Below are 12853 nucleotides of genomic sequence, written 5' to 3' on the forward strand. Positions count from 1 at the left end.
AAAAGTAGGCTACCTAATTGACACAACATGCTGTTTTTTTTTTTCTTTAAATGTAAAACCCAAATAGAGGAAACAAGATATAATAAGACCAGGCAGATAGAAGACAAAAAAAAAAAAAAAAAATATATATATATATATATATATATATATATATATATATTACATAATATGAATATACTAATATTAATGAAAAGAAATGTTGTTGAAAAATTATTTATAACACCATTAAGGTACACCATCCTATATATATATATATATATATATATATATATATATATATAAATATACACACCTTTTTTTCAAATCATGGTTCTTTATGGAACATTATAAAAATGTTCTACTTATTGTTACAAGCCGAAGAACCCTAATTCTGTACTGTTTATGTTCTTAAGAGTGAACTGTAATGCTGGCAGTGGGGTGACGGTGGTAATTACCAGAAGAGGGTGTGAGTGGGGTGAGGATGCCGTTTGCATTGAGTGCTGCCATGTGCTGCATCTGCAAACCTGCAACTGTGGCAACGGGTGACAAGTAGGCGGACTGTGCCGCCAGAGCCTGTTGCTGAACCAGCTGCGACAGACAGAAGAGAGAGTTAACGCTGTACAACTTCAACATGTGCTCGAGTATTCAGTCCACTTGCAAGCTAAATCCAAAATGACTTTCATTAGTAATGGAAAGGAAATGCAAACAACAGTATAACGGAGAACAGTATTGTGAAGGGATTGAGTAAAGCATACGTGAAATATTGGATAAAGGGCTTTAACTATGAAAATTCATCATGAAAAATTGCATTACTGATTTTTGTAAAGATTATACTTCAAATAAACAAACCACTTGAATATCTGGGTGTTTAAAAGCACTTTTGGTGGACTAAAAAACAAAATCTTTAAAAATACACTCAATATTAGTTTATAACAATGTCCAAAACTATATATATATATATATATATATATATATATATATAAACAGGGTAATAAACATGAACCATTTCAATAATTACTGTGTAAAATTATTATTATTGTTGTAAAGGAAAAACATATATATCTGTTATAAATATGGGTTGGTAAGATTATTTTATGGTTTTAAAATAAGTCTGTTATATGCTCACTACGGCTGCAAAATACAATAAGAACAGTAATATTATGAAATATTACTATGGTTTAAAATACATTGTGAATATATTTTAACATGTAATTTATACACAAGATCCTTCAGAAATCATTCTAATATGCTGATTTGCAGCTCAAGAAAAAATTCTGATTATTATCAATGTTAAAAACTTTTTGAACATTTTTTGTGGAAACAGTGATACATTTTTATTTTTCAGGATTCTTTGATGAATGGAAAGCTCAAATGATAAGCATTTATTTCAAATTATAAAACATTATAAACTACTTTACTGTCACTTTTGATCAATTTAGTGTGTCTTTGCTAAATAATATTATAACTCTATGAATAAATGCAAACCTGAATTTAAAACATAGTTTTGCTAATTCTATTATAATTATTATAATTAAGAATTCAGCTTTTATGTGCTCATCTTGCAACCTGGAGAGACTGCATGAAATATTTCTACTTCAAAATGTATGTCACTGGCACACCTAGTGAAGGAAAAGATTTATTAAAAATTTGAAATTTAATTTGAAATGAAATGAAATTTAAAAAAAATAAATATTTTTCACGATACTGTGTGTGTGGGCCCTATCATACACCCAGCGCATTGTAGTGGCAAGCACGACGCAAGTGTTTTTTGCTAGTTTCAACCTGACACCGTTATTATTTTCATTTCCTGCACCCACTGATCTATATAATGAAGGTTTTAATAAAAACTTACTAGCCAGTTTGGCAGGTGATGCATAAGGCTCTGTTCTCGGTCATTTATCCCCTGGCAGTACTTCCTACAGTTCCCATGAACACTGTGCCGTAATGCTACATGATGACGTTTCATACGCCCATTGGCTGCGCGCAGTTTGCAGTGAAACCAGCGCGAGAAATGATCATGGAAACGAACAGAGCGTCCACCAGAAAACACAAGGAAGAAGAAGAACGAACGGAGCCAGAGCAGGGAGCATAGCCTGAAAGAGGAGGGAGTTAGCTAGTAAAGTAAAGTAAAGTAAAGTAAAGTAAAGTAAAGTAAAGTAAAGTAAAGTAAAGGGTAACACTTTATTTTACAGTGTTCTTGTTACATATGTTAAATGTAATTACCATAGTAATAACAGTAAATGATGCCTAATTACATGCAATTAACCCTCAACCAAATCCTAATCTTACCCTAACCCTATAGTAAGTACATGTAGTTAATTAATATTAGACTGTACTTAAATATTTAATTACACTGTAACAATGACACCTTAAAATAAAGTGTAACCAAGTAAAGTAAAGTAAAAAGTAAAGTAAAAGTTAAGATTAAACTAAATGCAGCGGTGGTTGGGACAGACTTCTGGGTTTAAATTTAAATCTCGTTTAACGAGAGATACGTTATTTTTTAAGTTTAAGGTTTTTGTCATTATTTCTGAACAAGCTTATACATTAGGCAATTTACACAACAAGCTTACTATATATCTTAAGGTTTTCTTTTAGTTGAAAACATTAAACAATATGTGTAAACAAAAAATATAAACAGCAAAAGCATTTAAGCTCAAGCAGCGCGAACGGGGAAAAAACGCTAAAAAAAGCAGACTGCGCAGTTATCGTACAGAACGTACATACTCGAGTCGGCATATGATTATCGTGTTTATATTGTTTCACGTTCATGTTGAAAAAAACAATAATATCCACATGCTCGAGTAAGAAAACGTGCTGCTGACACAGACGTTGCAGAGACACATGTGTATGTGCAAAGTGAAGTAACAGCACTTTGCGTTTTCTGTTCTTAAACCTGACTCCCTCAACGAAATTTAAAGGAAGCATATGTCTCAAAATCATTTTGCTACCACAAGATATCATCTCAGATCATGATTCCCTCGGGGTACAAATGCTGACCTACAGTCCTTAATGCAGTGATGGACAGCTGCTTCCTCAGTCGACTGGTGTTTCTTTGGATTTCATGTGATTTCTCATTTCTCATATATATTGTAGTGGTGATATTATGATAGCTCAGTTTAATTAATAATTTATTAAAAGTAATTCCATTTTGTAATAGGCTATCATTTTCATCTAGTAATTCCAAACTTCGCGAGGCAGACAACGACATTATGTGATCAAATACAATCCACTTGTTAAACAAGCTCCACCCAGTGCATTTAATTATAACTGCGGAAAAAAAAAAGAAAAAAAAAAATTCGAATAGTATTTTATTTTTTGAATAATAATTACAGATCGAAAATTTGAATATTCGTGCACATCCCTAATAGATAGATAGATAATAATAATAATAACTTTATTTTGTATAGCGCTTTTAAAAGTCAATTCTCAGAGCGCTTAACATAGACAATAGATAAAATAAGCATGACATACAAACTATTACAGTGCATGCATACAAACAATGTTATAAATCTAAAAAACAATTTAAAATCAATAAACAAAACATAAGTTAAACAAAACAGGTTTTATATGGTCTCTTTTTCTGGTCCTGGTCAGAATACGTGCAGCAGAATTTTGTACCCACTGAAGTCTGTGTATAGATTTCGATGCTCCCGCCAACAACGCATTACAATAATCAATCCTTGAAAAAAACAGAGTATTAATAAATTTTTCTGCTACAGAGAAGGGCAGCATGGGTCGCAATTTAGATATATTTCTAAGATGAAAAAATGAGACTTTAACAGTATTATGTACATACAGGTCAAATGTTAAATTAGAATCAAAAATGACTCCCAAGTTTTCTAATTTAGATTTGAACTGTATATAAGAGCCATCCACATTTAAAGCTACAGATTTCACACTTCGTAACTGGTTAGTCGAACCAATAAGCATCACTTCAGTTTTATCGCTATTTAGACATAAATAATTAACAGACATCCAATTTTTGATTTCTGCAATACAGTTAGAAAGTTGAGTAACAGCGACATTTACATCAGGCTTTGAGTGAATGTATATCTGGGTGTCATCAGCATATAAATGAAAATCGAGATCAAGAGACCTCAAAAGTTGGCCAAGTGGAAAAATATATAGACTAAAAAGTAAAGGACCTAAAATTGAACCCCGAGGTACACCATATTTTACCATACTATCCTCCGATCTACAATCACCCAGTACAACAAATTGTTTGCGATCTGAGAGATAAGACCTAAACCAGCTCAGAGCAGAGTCAGATACACCAAAGACAGACTCCAGGCAGGAAAGTAAAATACAGTGATCAAAAGTGTCGAAAGCAGAGCTGAGATAAAGCAGGATCAGTATTGATAAACATCCAGAATCAGAAGCCATCAGTAAATCATTTGTGACTTTAACTAATGCTGTCTCAGTGCTATGCATTTTACGGAAACCAGATTGAAGTGACTCAAAGAGTTCATTAACAGATAGATGAGATAACAATTGTGTTGCAACAATCCGTTCTAAGACTTTAGCAATAAAAGGGAGATTAGAGATCGGACGAAAATTTCCCAAATTCTCAAAGTCACGGCTATTTGTTTTTGGAACCGGGGTTACAGCGACAATTTTAAGTGCAGATGGCACAACACCAGAAAACAAAGAGTCATTTATGATAGTCAGGAGAGGCAAGCACGACGAGGAAAAACATGACTGAAACAACCTAGCTGGTATGGGGTCAACATGTGAGGTGGTAGCATTCATCTTTAAAACCACATTACACAACGATTGCGAATCTAACAGCAGGAATTCTGAAAGATAAACACCAGAAATTTCTATGCTATTTAATTTTGAGGTGGCAGTTGTTTTTGTAGTAGTAATCCGTAAAAAAACTGTAAAAAAACGTATTACCAAAAACATAAGAAACTTGTTGCACAATTGAACAGAAGAAGAGACATTGAAATTATTATTTCTATTTAAAAGATTGTTGATTGAATTAAACAACCTTTTAGGGTTATCTTGATCACCTGCAATAATCTGACAAAAATGAGCAGACCTTATAGATACCATTTCAGTCCTATATTCATCCAAGCTTTCTTTCCAAGCCTGATGATACACAGTTAAACCAGTAGAGCGCCATCTGCGCTCCATTTTGCGACATTGAGTTTTCATTGCACGTAGATCGTCATTATACCACGGAGCAGATCGTTTAAAAGATACAGCACGTGACTTCAAAGGAGCAAAGGTGTCCAGGCCAGATGAAAGAATTTTGTGCAGCATATTTACTTTGTCTTCCAATGCATCAGATGGTAAGATACAGCTAGTAGTAGAGTAAATAAAATCAGAGAAGTCAGTGGGCACGATAGATCTCCACTTACGGTAATGAATAATATGGGATAGATCCCAAACTTGAAATGAAATGTTTGCACTTTCTGTTTTGTATTGTACTTTATATGTGTTTTTCATGCCAACAATGTTAATAAAATGATCAAATGCATTCAGTGGTGATAATTTCTCTTATTTTCATCGGAAAAAAATTGGCTAGTGGAAATTCTGATTCAAAAAAGTTAATTTAGAACCCTGATTACAATGTAAAAGATTTTTATTGTGTACATAAAGATATGGTGAATCCGGCTTTTCCCGTAGATGGTCTGCTTGTGCTTTAACCTCTCGCACGAGCTGATCTGTTTCCTCGCTAGAGAAGCGTTCAGTTTTTCCGCTTGCAAATCCCGTCATGTAAATAGCGAATCTGCCATGGCGCGAGCACAACTGGCTTTTAAAGGGGATGGGAGATGAGACCCTGATTGGTTAATTGCTCGTTACGCCTAAAACACACCCATTACTCATTAAGAGAATAGGGACAACCCTTTTAGACCATGCGCCGGGTGCGCCGACCATTTTTCCCGTCGTTAAACTTGCAAAAGTGGATTCAGACACACACAAATAAGTGTGTTATACCATGCGCTTAGATCGTTAAAATAGGGCCCTGTGTGTGTGTGTGTGTGTGTGTGTGTGTGTGTGTGTTTACTCACTGCTTGTGTGTAAGCATTATATGCGTTAAAGTTGAGCGTCACTGGACTGAAGACGCCGAGCTGTGAGGCAACCTGCTGCATGCGCCGAACACCTCGCTCCTTCTCTGTGTCTGCAAACTTCACCACCAGACTGGAGGAGGCGCCCTACAGACAGACAGACAGACAGAGAGACAGACAGACAGACAGACAGACAGACAGACAGACAGACAGACAGACAGGCAGACAGACAGAGAGACAGACAGACAGACAGACAGACAGACAGACAGACAGACAGACAGAGAGACAGACAGACAGACAGTCAGACAGACAGAGAGACAGACAGGCAGAGAGACAGACAGACAGAGAGACAGACAGGCAGAGAGACAGACAGACAGACAGAGAGACAGACAGACAGACAGTCAGACAGAGAGGCAGACAGACAGACAGACAGACAGACAGAGACAGGCAGAGATAGAGAGACAGACATACAGTCAGACAGAGAGACAGACAGACAGACAGGCAAAGAGACAGACAGGCAGAGAGACAGAGAGACAGAGAGACAGGCAGACAGACAGACAGACAGACAGACAGACAGACAGACAGACAGACAGACAGACAGACAGGCAGGCAGAGAGACAGAGAGACAGACAGGCAGAGAGACAGACAGACAGACAGATAGACAGACAGAGAGACAGGCAGACAGACAGACAGACAGACAGACAGGCATGGAGACAGACAGACAGAGAGACAGGCAGACAGACAGACAGACAGGCAGAGAGACAGAGAGACAGCCAGAGTTAACAGCTGACAGGAGGAGTCAATGAGAGGAGAGAGGAGAGACACTCACAGGCAGAGTCCGGCTCCCGTGAAGACTGTTAATGGCAGACTGGGCCTCCGGGTGACTCTGGAACTTCACAAACGCACAACCTGTGAAAACAACATAAACATCAGATTGAGTCTGTGTTTGTTAACACACAGTCTCCTACGCAATGTGTACGTGTTTGTTAACAGACCTTTGCTGGTGCCGTCAGGTCCTCTCAGCACTGTGCACTCATCGATGCTGCCGAACGGTTCAAACATCTTCTTCACGTCCTCATCAGACTGTTGCTTTCCTAACATCCCCACAAACAGCTTCCGGTCTTCTGAAAAGAGGGAGAAATGGTCATGATCAGTTATTCAGCATCATATACTTGACTTTATTAAATTCCAGGTTTTTGAGAAGTGTATCAGTTTAGTCAACAAAGCTACAGTCTCTTCAGTCTCCAGCAGAGGGCCGGATGAGCCGACTATAATATGAACTCTGTTTGTGGGTGTGTTGTGATTTGCTGCATTTACATTTTAAAAGCATTGATAGGGTCAGTTTAACAGACCTTCATCACTGCTGAAACATCCTTTTTGATTGTTGGTTATATTTAATATAGTCTATTTTATTTCTAATTTAGCAAACATTCTAACTCACAGGCCTGTAATTACACATTTAACATGTACATCTGCTCTACACTCTTCAAAATAAAGGTACCCCGAAGAACCTCTAGCCTCTATGGGATCTTTCCATCGCACAAAACTGAAATATGCTGCATCAACTAGAATATTGATAATTTATCAATGCTTTCAAGAATGGCAAATTATCAATGAATTATGAATAATTTACTGTCATTGTGAAAATAACATGTAATCATGTAATCAATAAAAACTAACCGTAGTCTAATTACTGTCACGTTATGTCTGAGTTTTTAGTTTAGTTTGAGTTGTACTCTTAGGCTATGTTCACACTGTCAATCCAAATCTGATTATTTGTGTATCCGATTGGAATCTGATCTAAAATTATTGACTGTCAACAGTGTATCGCAACAGTTCAGATCTGTTTTTGTGTGTCCCGTGCCGCTCTTTCGTTTCCCAGAAAATGAGCATACCGCAACATGGAGGGGTTTGCAATAGAGATGTCTTATTTACAACATGAAAATGTGTAGCCTCTGCGCTAGACTACTGCGTCTTCTGAGGCAGCGGCAGAACCGGAGGAGGCTTGTATCATTTATATTGTCATTTTCTGCTCGTCCGGCACTTTGCAACAACAGAACTTTGTTTCTGTAGCGATCATTCATTGTTTCCTATAACAACGTCTGACGTTTATGTTTAACGTGGTGTGAGAAAGTCACATAAACCACGTGAAATCTGATCACAGCGCTCAGACTGAAACTTATTTCCAGAAATGCGATTTGAATAGAATTTCAAACCACATATTAATGTAGCTCTAAATGGGTTTGTATTTCATGTGATTTTTTTTTTTTATTGTTGCCATTCACACTTGCTAAATCTGATCGGATTTCAATTGGATATGCACACAAATCGGATTTGAGGCTTTAGTTGGTTTGTCATTGTGGCCTGATTTTTCCCTTTCGATTTCCTTGGTTTTCACGTTTGCATTAGTTTCTATTGTGATTTATTGTTTGATTTATCTGCCACACCTGATTCTTGTTGTCCTCCCTTTGAGTTTGAAGAGTTCTTTGTCCGATTTCTTCATTGTTTAATGCTTGTTCTTTTGCTGCGTGTTTGTATCCTGATTTCTAGAGAGTTTATATTGATTTAAGTGTTTATTATAATTAACTGATGTGTTTAGATCCAGCCTTTTTTCATTCTTGCCTCAACCACTGCTGACAGAAGATTGTTTCCAGCAGCAGTTCAGATCCTCCTCCTCTCACAGGGGGATTGGTCCCTCGAGGACTTCCTAGCCTTGTTTTTCCAGACAGGGCTCAACTCGCAGACGAAAGTGCTATATCAGCACTACATCATTTGGATTGAATTGTCATTTTAGAATTTTTTGTGTGTAATCATGAGGCTTGAATCCATCAGGGTAATTTGCATCAATATTAAGGATAATATCAGTCAGATAAAAAATAGAGTCTGGTTAGTGTCAAACAATAAATGTTTAAATGGCTTGTCATAGCTTTCTGATGGGACAGGGCCTTCCTCTCTTTGGATGTGTGCCTAACAGCTGGAGTTTCTCAACATCACTACTCTTACATAGGCATTATCTTCAATTATATAAAGACAATAAAGATTGCTGGATAAAGAAAATGCTTATTATTGATACTACTATCAGAAGATCGATCTTTAAAAGGAAAGCTCAATATCTGAATTTTAATAGGCTACCAAGTTCAATCTGCCCATCAGTTCCTGTCAGAGAGTGAAATACATTAGTGTGGAGCCACTTACATGGATGTGCATCAAAAAATAGCATCAAAATAGAGCTTTGCATTTTTTTATACTTTTATTCTGATGGAAAAAATAATGCATTCAGCACTACAAACTTTTGTTGCTTGTGTGTGTTTTCGGTCTTCAGCCACTTATGGTTGTTTTAACCTCATCAGCTTCAGATCATCATGCAAAAAAAATGCAGGTACCAAATAAGTAATCTTTTTAATTAAAAACTGTAGATTTAGAAGAATCAGTGATGGATTTTATAAATCTGTGGTTAACCTTAATTATCAGCCCACACATGTGATAATCATATGTGTGATATAAATCATTGTATAGTATGTTGATTGTTTTTGAAGCTGAGCAGCATGACTGACATATAACAATACTTGCTTATGTGATGTCATGTTTAAGTTTTGTTCATGTTACGTTTTGAAATTAATGTCTTTTATTTTGTAATGTCTTTTATTTTGAAATATTCTGACAGAACTGACGTAATTGACGTATCTTCCTGTTTTCTGTTTCCTTGTTTGTTCTTTCACGCCGTCTGATCCTTCTCTATGATTGTCATTTATATTGAATGTTTTATGTCATTCATTTAAAAAGATAATCTGCACTTGGGTACACGCCAGAAATCAGTCTGGGTGGAGGAACCTGTTTCAGAGGATTGCCAGGATGATGAATACGCTGCAACTGGGTGTCATACTTTCGAGTTTGGTTGGTCAGTTAAATGGTATGTTGGTGCATTCAAGTCATCGTGTAAAGATCATATTTACGAATTGAACACACATGAACGCCACCACAATGTCGTAAATACATGTGGGAAGCTCTGGATTTAAACATAAAAAGCAAAGCACACCTGATGCACATTTCTTTGTTTTTCATTTTTTTAGAACTAGAGTTTAAGAACCTTGCTATATTTTTGTGTAAGTTATTTAATTAAGAGAAAGTACACCGCCACCTTACTCGAGTACACACACACACACACACACACACACACACACACACACACACACACACACACACACACACACACACACACACACACACACACACACACACACACACACACACACACACACCGATCATTAAAACTGTCTCCTATATACTCTTTGTTTCAGAAGCATTCAAGGGAATTAAATCTGATTTTGTGTTACTAAAAACACAATATACATTCCCGGGTAATGCCAGCATCTGTAAGAGAGCTGAATGGAGTAAGAGTTTCCCCACAGGAGCAACTATCGCCACATATCAAAACCAGACCTTCCGGATTGGAGAAGATTTTCGAGAAGAATTCACATGGAAAGAAAATCACCCGCTTCTCAACTCAGCCAAATTCACTGACTCTGGGCAATATGTGTTTGTCTGTGATGGGGATAAAAATCCATTTATACTGGATGTTTTGTGTAAGTATTAACTGTATCTGATTCCTATAAAAAAGTTACTTGAGTCCATGTGTGAGCAGCATTAGCACGTGATCAGCGACTGATTTTGATTTAAAACATTCCCTTATAGATGCAATAGATGTGCATGCGGCAGAGATGGACAACATCACCCTCAACTGTCACGCAGACAATACCAAAGATGCGACGTGGCTGCATAACAATGAAAGAGTTTTGCAATATAAGAAAGATGGATCCAAAAACCCTGGCAAAGGCTACGAGGGAAGAGTATCTCTGGAGAAGAACTGCTTCAAAACTGGCGATTTCTCTTTGACTATCGCTGGAGTTCGCAAGACAGATGCTGGAATATACCGTTGCTTCGTAGATGATGAAGCGATTAAAGGATACCCACACACCTATAACCTGTCACGTGTGAACGGTAAGACTGGGAAAGGCCATTCAAATCTCATTTTTATTTTGCATCATATGGTCAGACATTACATAATTTACTAGTCAACTTTGGCATAATAACAATCTCGTGAATCTTGCGCCTGATTTTCACTCTAAAAAAGCAATCTGCTCTTTGATTTACACAGAGAAACGCTCCAGTCCAGAAGACCAAACAAACTCCAACTACAATGAAGCACAAACTCTCAATATTTATAAGGCCCTCACCATAGTTTTTATCATTATCTCATGTATCCTCATTTTAGTCATTGTGATACTTGTGAGGTATTATCAATCCACATCAGCTACAGCCACTTATCATGTGCCGAATCGTGACGAAAACGACTGTGTGTTGTTGGATAACACAACATCACCCAAAAATGACAGCCAGTCAATGGTCAATCATCCTGTTCAGGAGAGCGACACCACAGACAATAAACCTTCCAACACCATGCCTTTTTAATCAGGCACAACGAGGCCTGTAAAGATACATGACATCTAGGCCTGTTTCACAGCGCCTGCTCAAGCAAAGCAACAGCATTACTACAACACCAGGCTCACCTTGACCTTTCACAGCATTTCTCCAGCAAAATGATCTGATTAACTATCTGAAATATTGATTTATGGTTAGTGGGGCCTTTAAGAACTATTTCAAATTTGATTGTTGTGAAATGTCATTTATATGTTATAATGTTATATTGTGTTTTTGAAGGAAGACAATCTTTGTAATTAAAGTGCCTTTGCTATTCCATTTATTTTCTTTTAACTATATCTTAAGAACAGTGTTTAAGTCGTTTAGCTTTATTTTTGTCCAGTGTTACTTTAGAACCAGTAGCCTATATAAAGTGAGTTATTAACATGGCTCTGTGGAATACTTGGATTTTTGCAATTTGCAATTTTGCATTTTTTTTTGCAAAAAAAAACTTGCAATTTTGATTGGTCAATAGCGCCATCCAGCACTAAGTTATTCGTAGATAACAACCGCTCAAAACAGAAATACAGGCTCATCCGGGTCACTGAAGTCAGCAGTGCTATACGCCTGCTAGGAACGGTTTTTCTTCGTGGAAGTTTTGGGTTTGGTGAGCTAATAAAATATTAAAACTCAGTCGAATCAATATTTTGTGTACAGTTATGTAATTATGCCACCCAGTAGTGTGGACTCTGTCTCTCTCTTGTTTCATATAAACGCAGCTGCTGCCATTCTGTGACTATTGTTTTGTGCACTGTTGGATTATGAGATACAAACAGGTATGATTTTAAAACAGTTTAATAAAATAAGTGATATGAATGACTGTATACCGTACCTCTTAAATGTCTGTTTAGTTTAAAGACCTAACAAAATATTTCAACTCAGATCAATATTTCGTGCCTAATTAATTTACTTATGTGGCAAGTAGCCGTGTAATAAGCCAGATTGGTTCTCTCAAAATAACCCCCGACAGGATGATGAGGACTACGACGCGAAGCGGAGGTTTTTAAAAAAGCATTGATAATGATAAAAATGTTTCTGGAAATCAGCATATTAGAATGATTTCTGAAGGATCATGTGACACTGAAGACTAGAGTAATGATGCTGAAAATTCAGATCACAGGAATAAATTACATTTTAAAATATATTACAATTGTTACGGCGTCCTGCTCTGTTACGGCATCCTGCCCTGGTGATTCCCTGTACTCTCAGTCCCGTGCTCTCTCTCCTGAGTACTGAGTGTCTCATACTTCAGCTCAGTATGGATCGTTATGCTCTGATTGCATTCCACCTGTTCTGTATGAACTCTTGTCCCTAGGCTATATCTGCCTCATTAACTCGTCGTCCTGTGCGAAGTATTGTTTCACCCCGTGTTGCATGTC

At 36.9% G+C, this 12853-nt stretch overlaps 2 protein-coding genes across 3 annotated transcripts in view; one reads left to right on the forward strand and one right to left on the reverse strand.

Annotated features, from left to right (window-relative positions):
* Positions 1–12853, reverse strand: part of celf3b (cugbp, Elav-like family member 3b) — a 54147-nt gene that overhangs the window by 13500 nt on the left and 27794 nt on the right. For both annotated transcript variants that reach the window (XM_077207095.1, XM_077207099.1), the window contains exons 5-8: positions 6992–7120; positions 6826–6905; positions 6000–6143; positions 435–567 (exon numbers count right to left, since the gene is read on the reverse strand). In XM_077207095.1, the coding sequence (XP_077063210.1) occupies positions 435–567; positions 6000–6143; positions 6826–6905; positions 6992–7120 (486 nt within the window). The remainder of the gene's footprint in view (positions 1–434; positions 568–5999; positions 6144–6825; positions 6906–6991; positions 7121–12853) is intronic.
* LOC143715375 (uncharacterized) lies at positions 9659–12298 on the forward strand. The gene is made up of 4 exons (XM_077207108.1): positions 9659–9906; positions 10295–10579; positions 10689–10994; positions 11152–12298. The coding sequence occupies exons 1-4, from the start codon at positions 9849–9851 to the stop codon at positions 11463–11465; spliced, it is 963 nt and encodes a 320-aa protein (XP_077063223.1). The 5' UTR covers positions 9659–9848; the 3' UTR covers positions 11466–12298.

Source organism: Siphateles boraxobius, unplaced genomic scaffold (assembly GCF_051911475.1).
Source record: "Siphateles boraxobius isolate OS27281-9 unplaced genomic scaffold, OSU_SipBor_1 12, whole genome shotgun sequence".
Taxonomy (NCBI): Eukaryota; Metazoa; Chordata; class Actinopteri; order Cypriniformes; family Leuciscidae; genus Siphateles; species Siphateles boraxobius.

Excerpts from the sequence above, each read along its gene's own strand:
- LOC143715375 (XM_077207108.1), top strand. The coding sequence starts at position 9,849 with ATGATGAATACGCTGCAACTGGGTGTCATACTTTCGAGTTTGGTTGGT. Across the intron at positions 10,580-10,688 it reads ATTTATACTGGATGTTTTGT|ATGCAATAGATGTGCATGCG; the intron begins GTAAGTATTAAC and ends ATTCCCTTATAG. Across the intron at positions 10,995-11,151 it reads TAACCTGTCACGTGTGAACG|AGAAACGCTCCAGTCCAGAA; the intron begins GTAAGACTGGGA and ends TGATTTACACAG.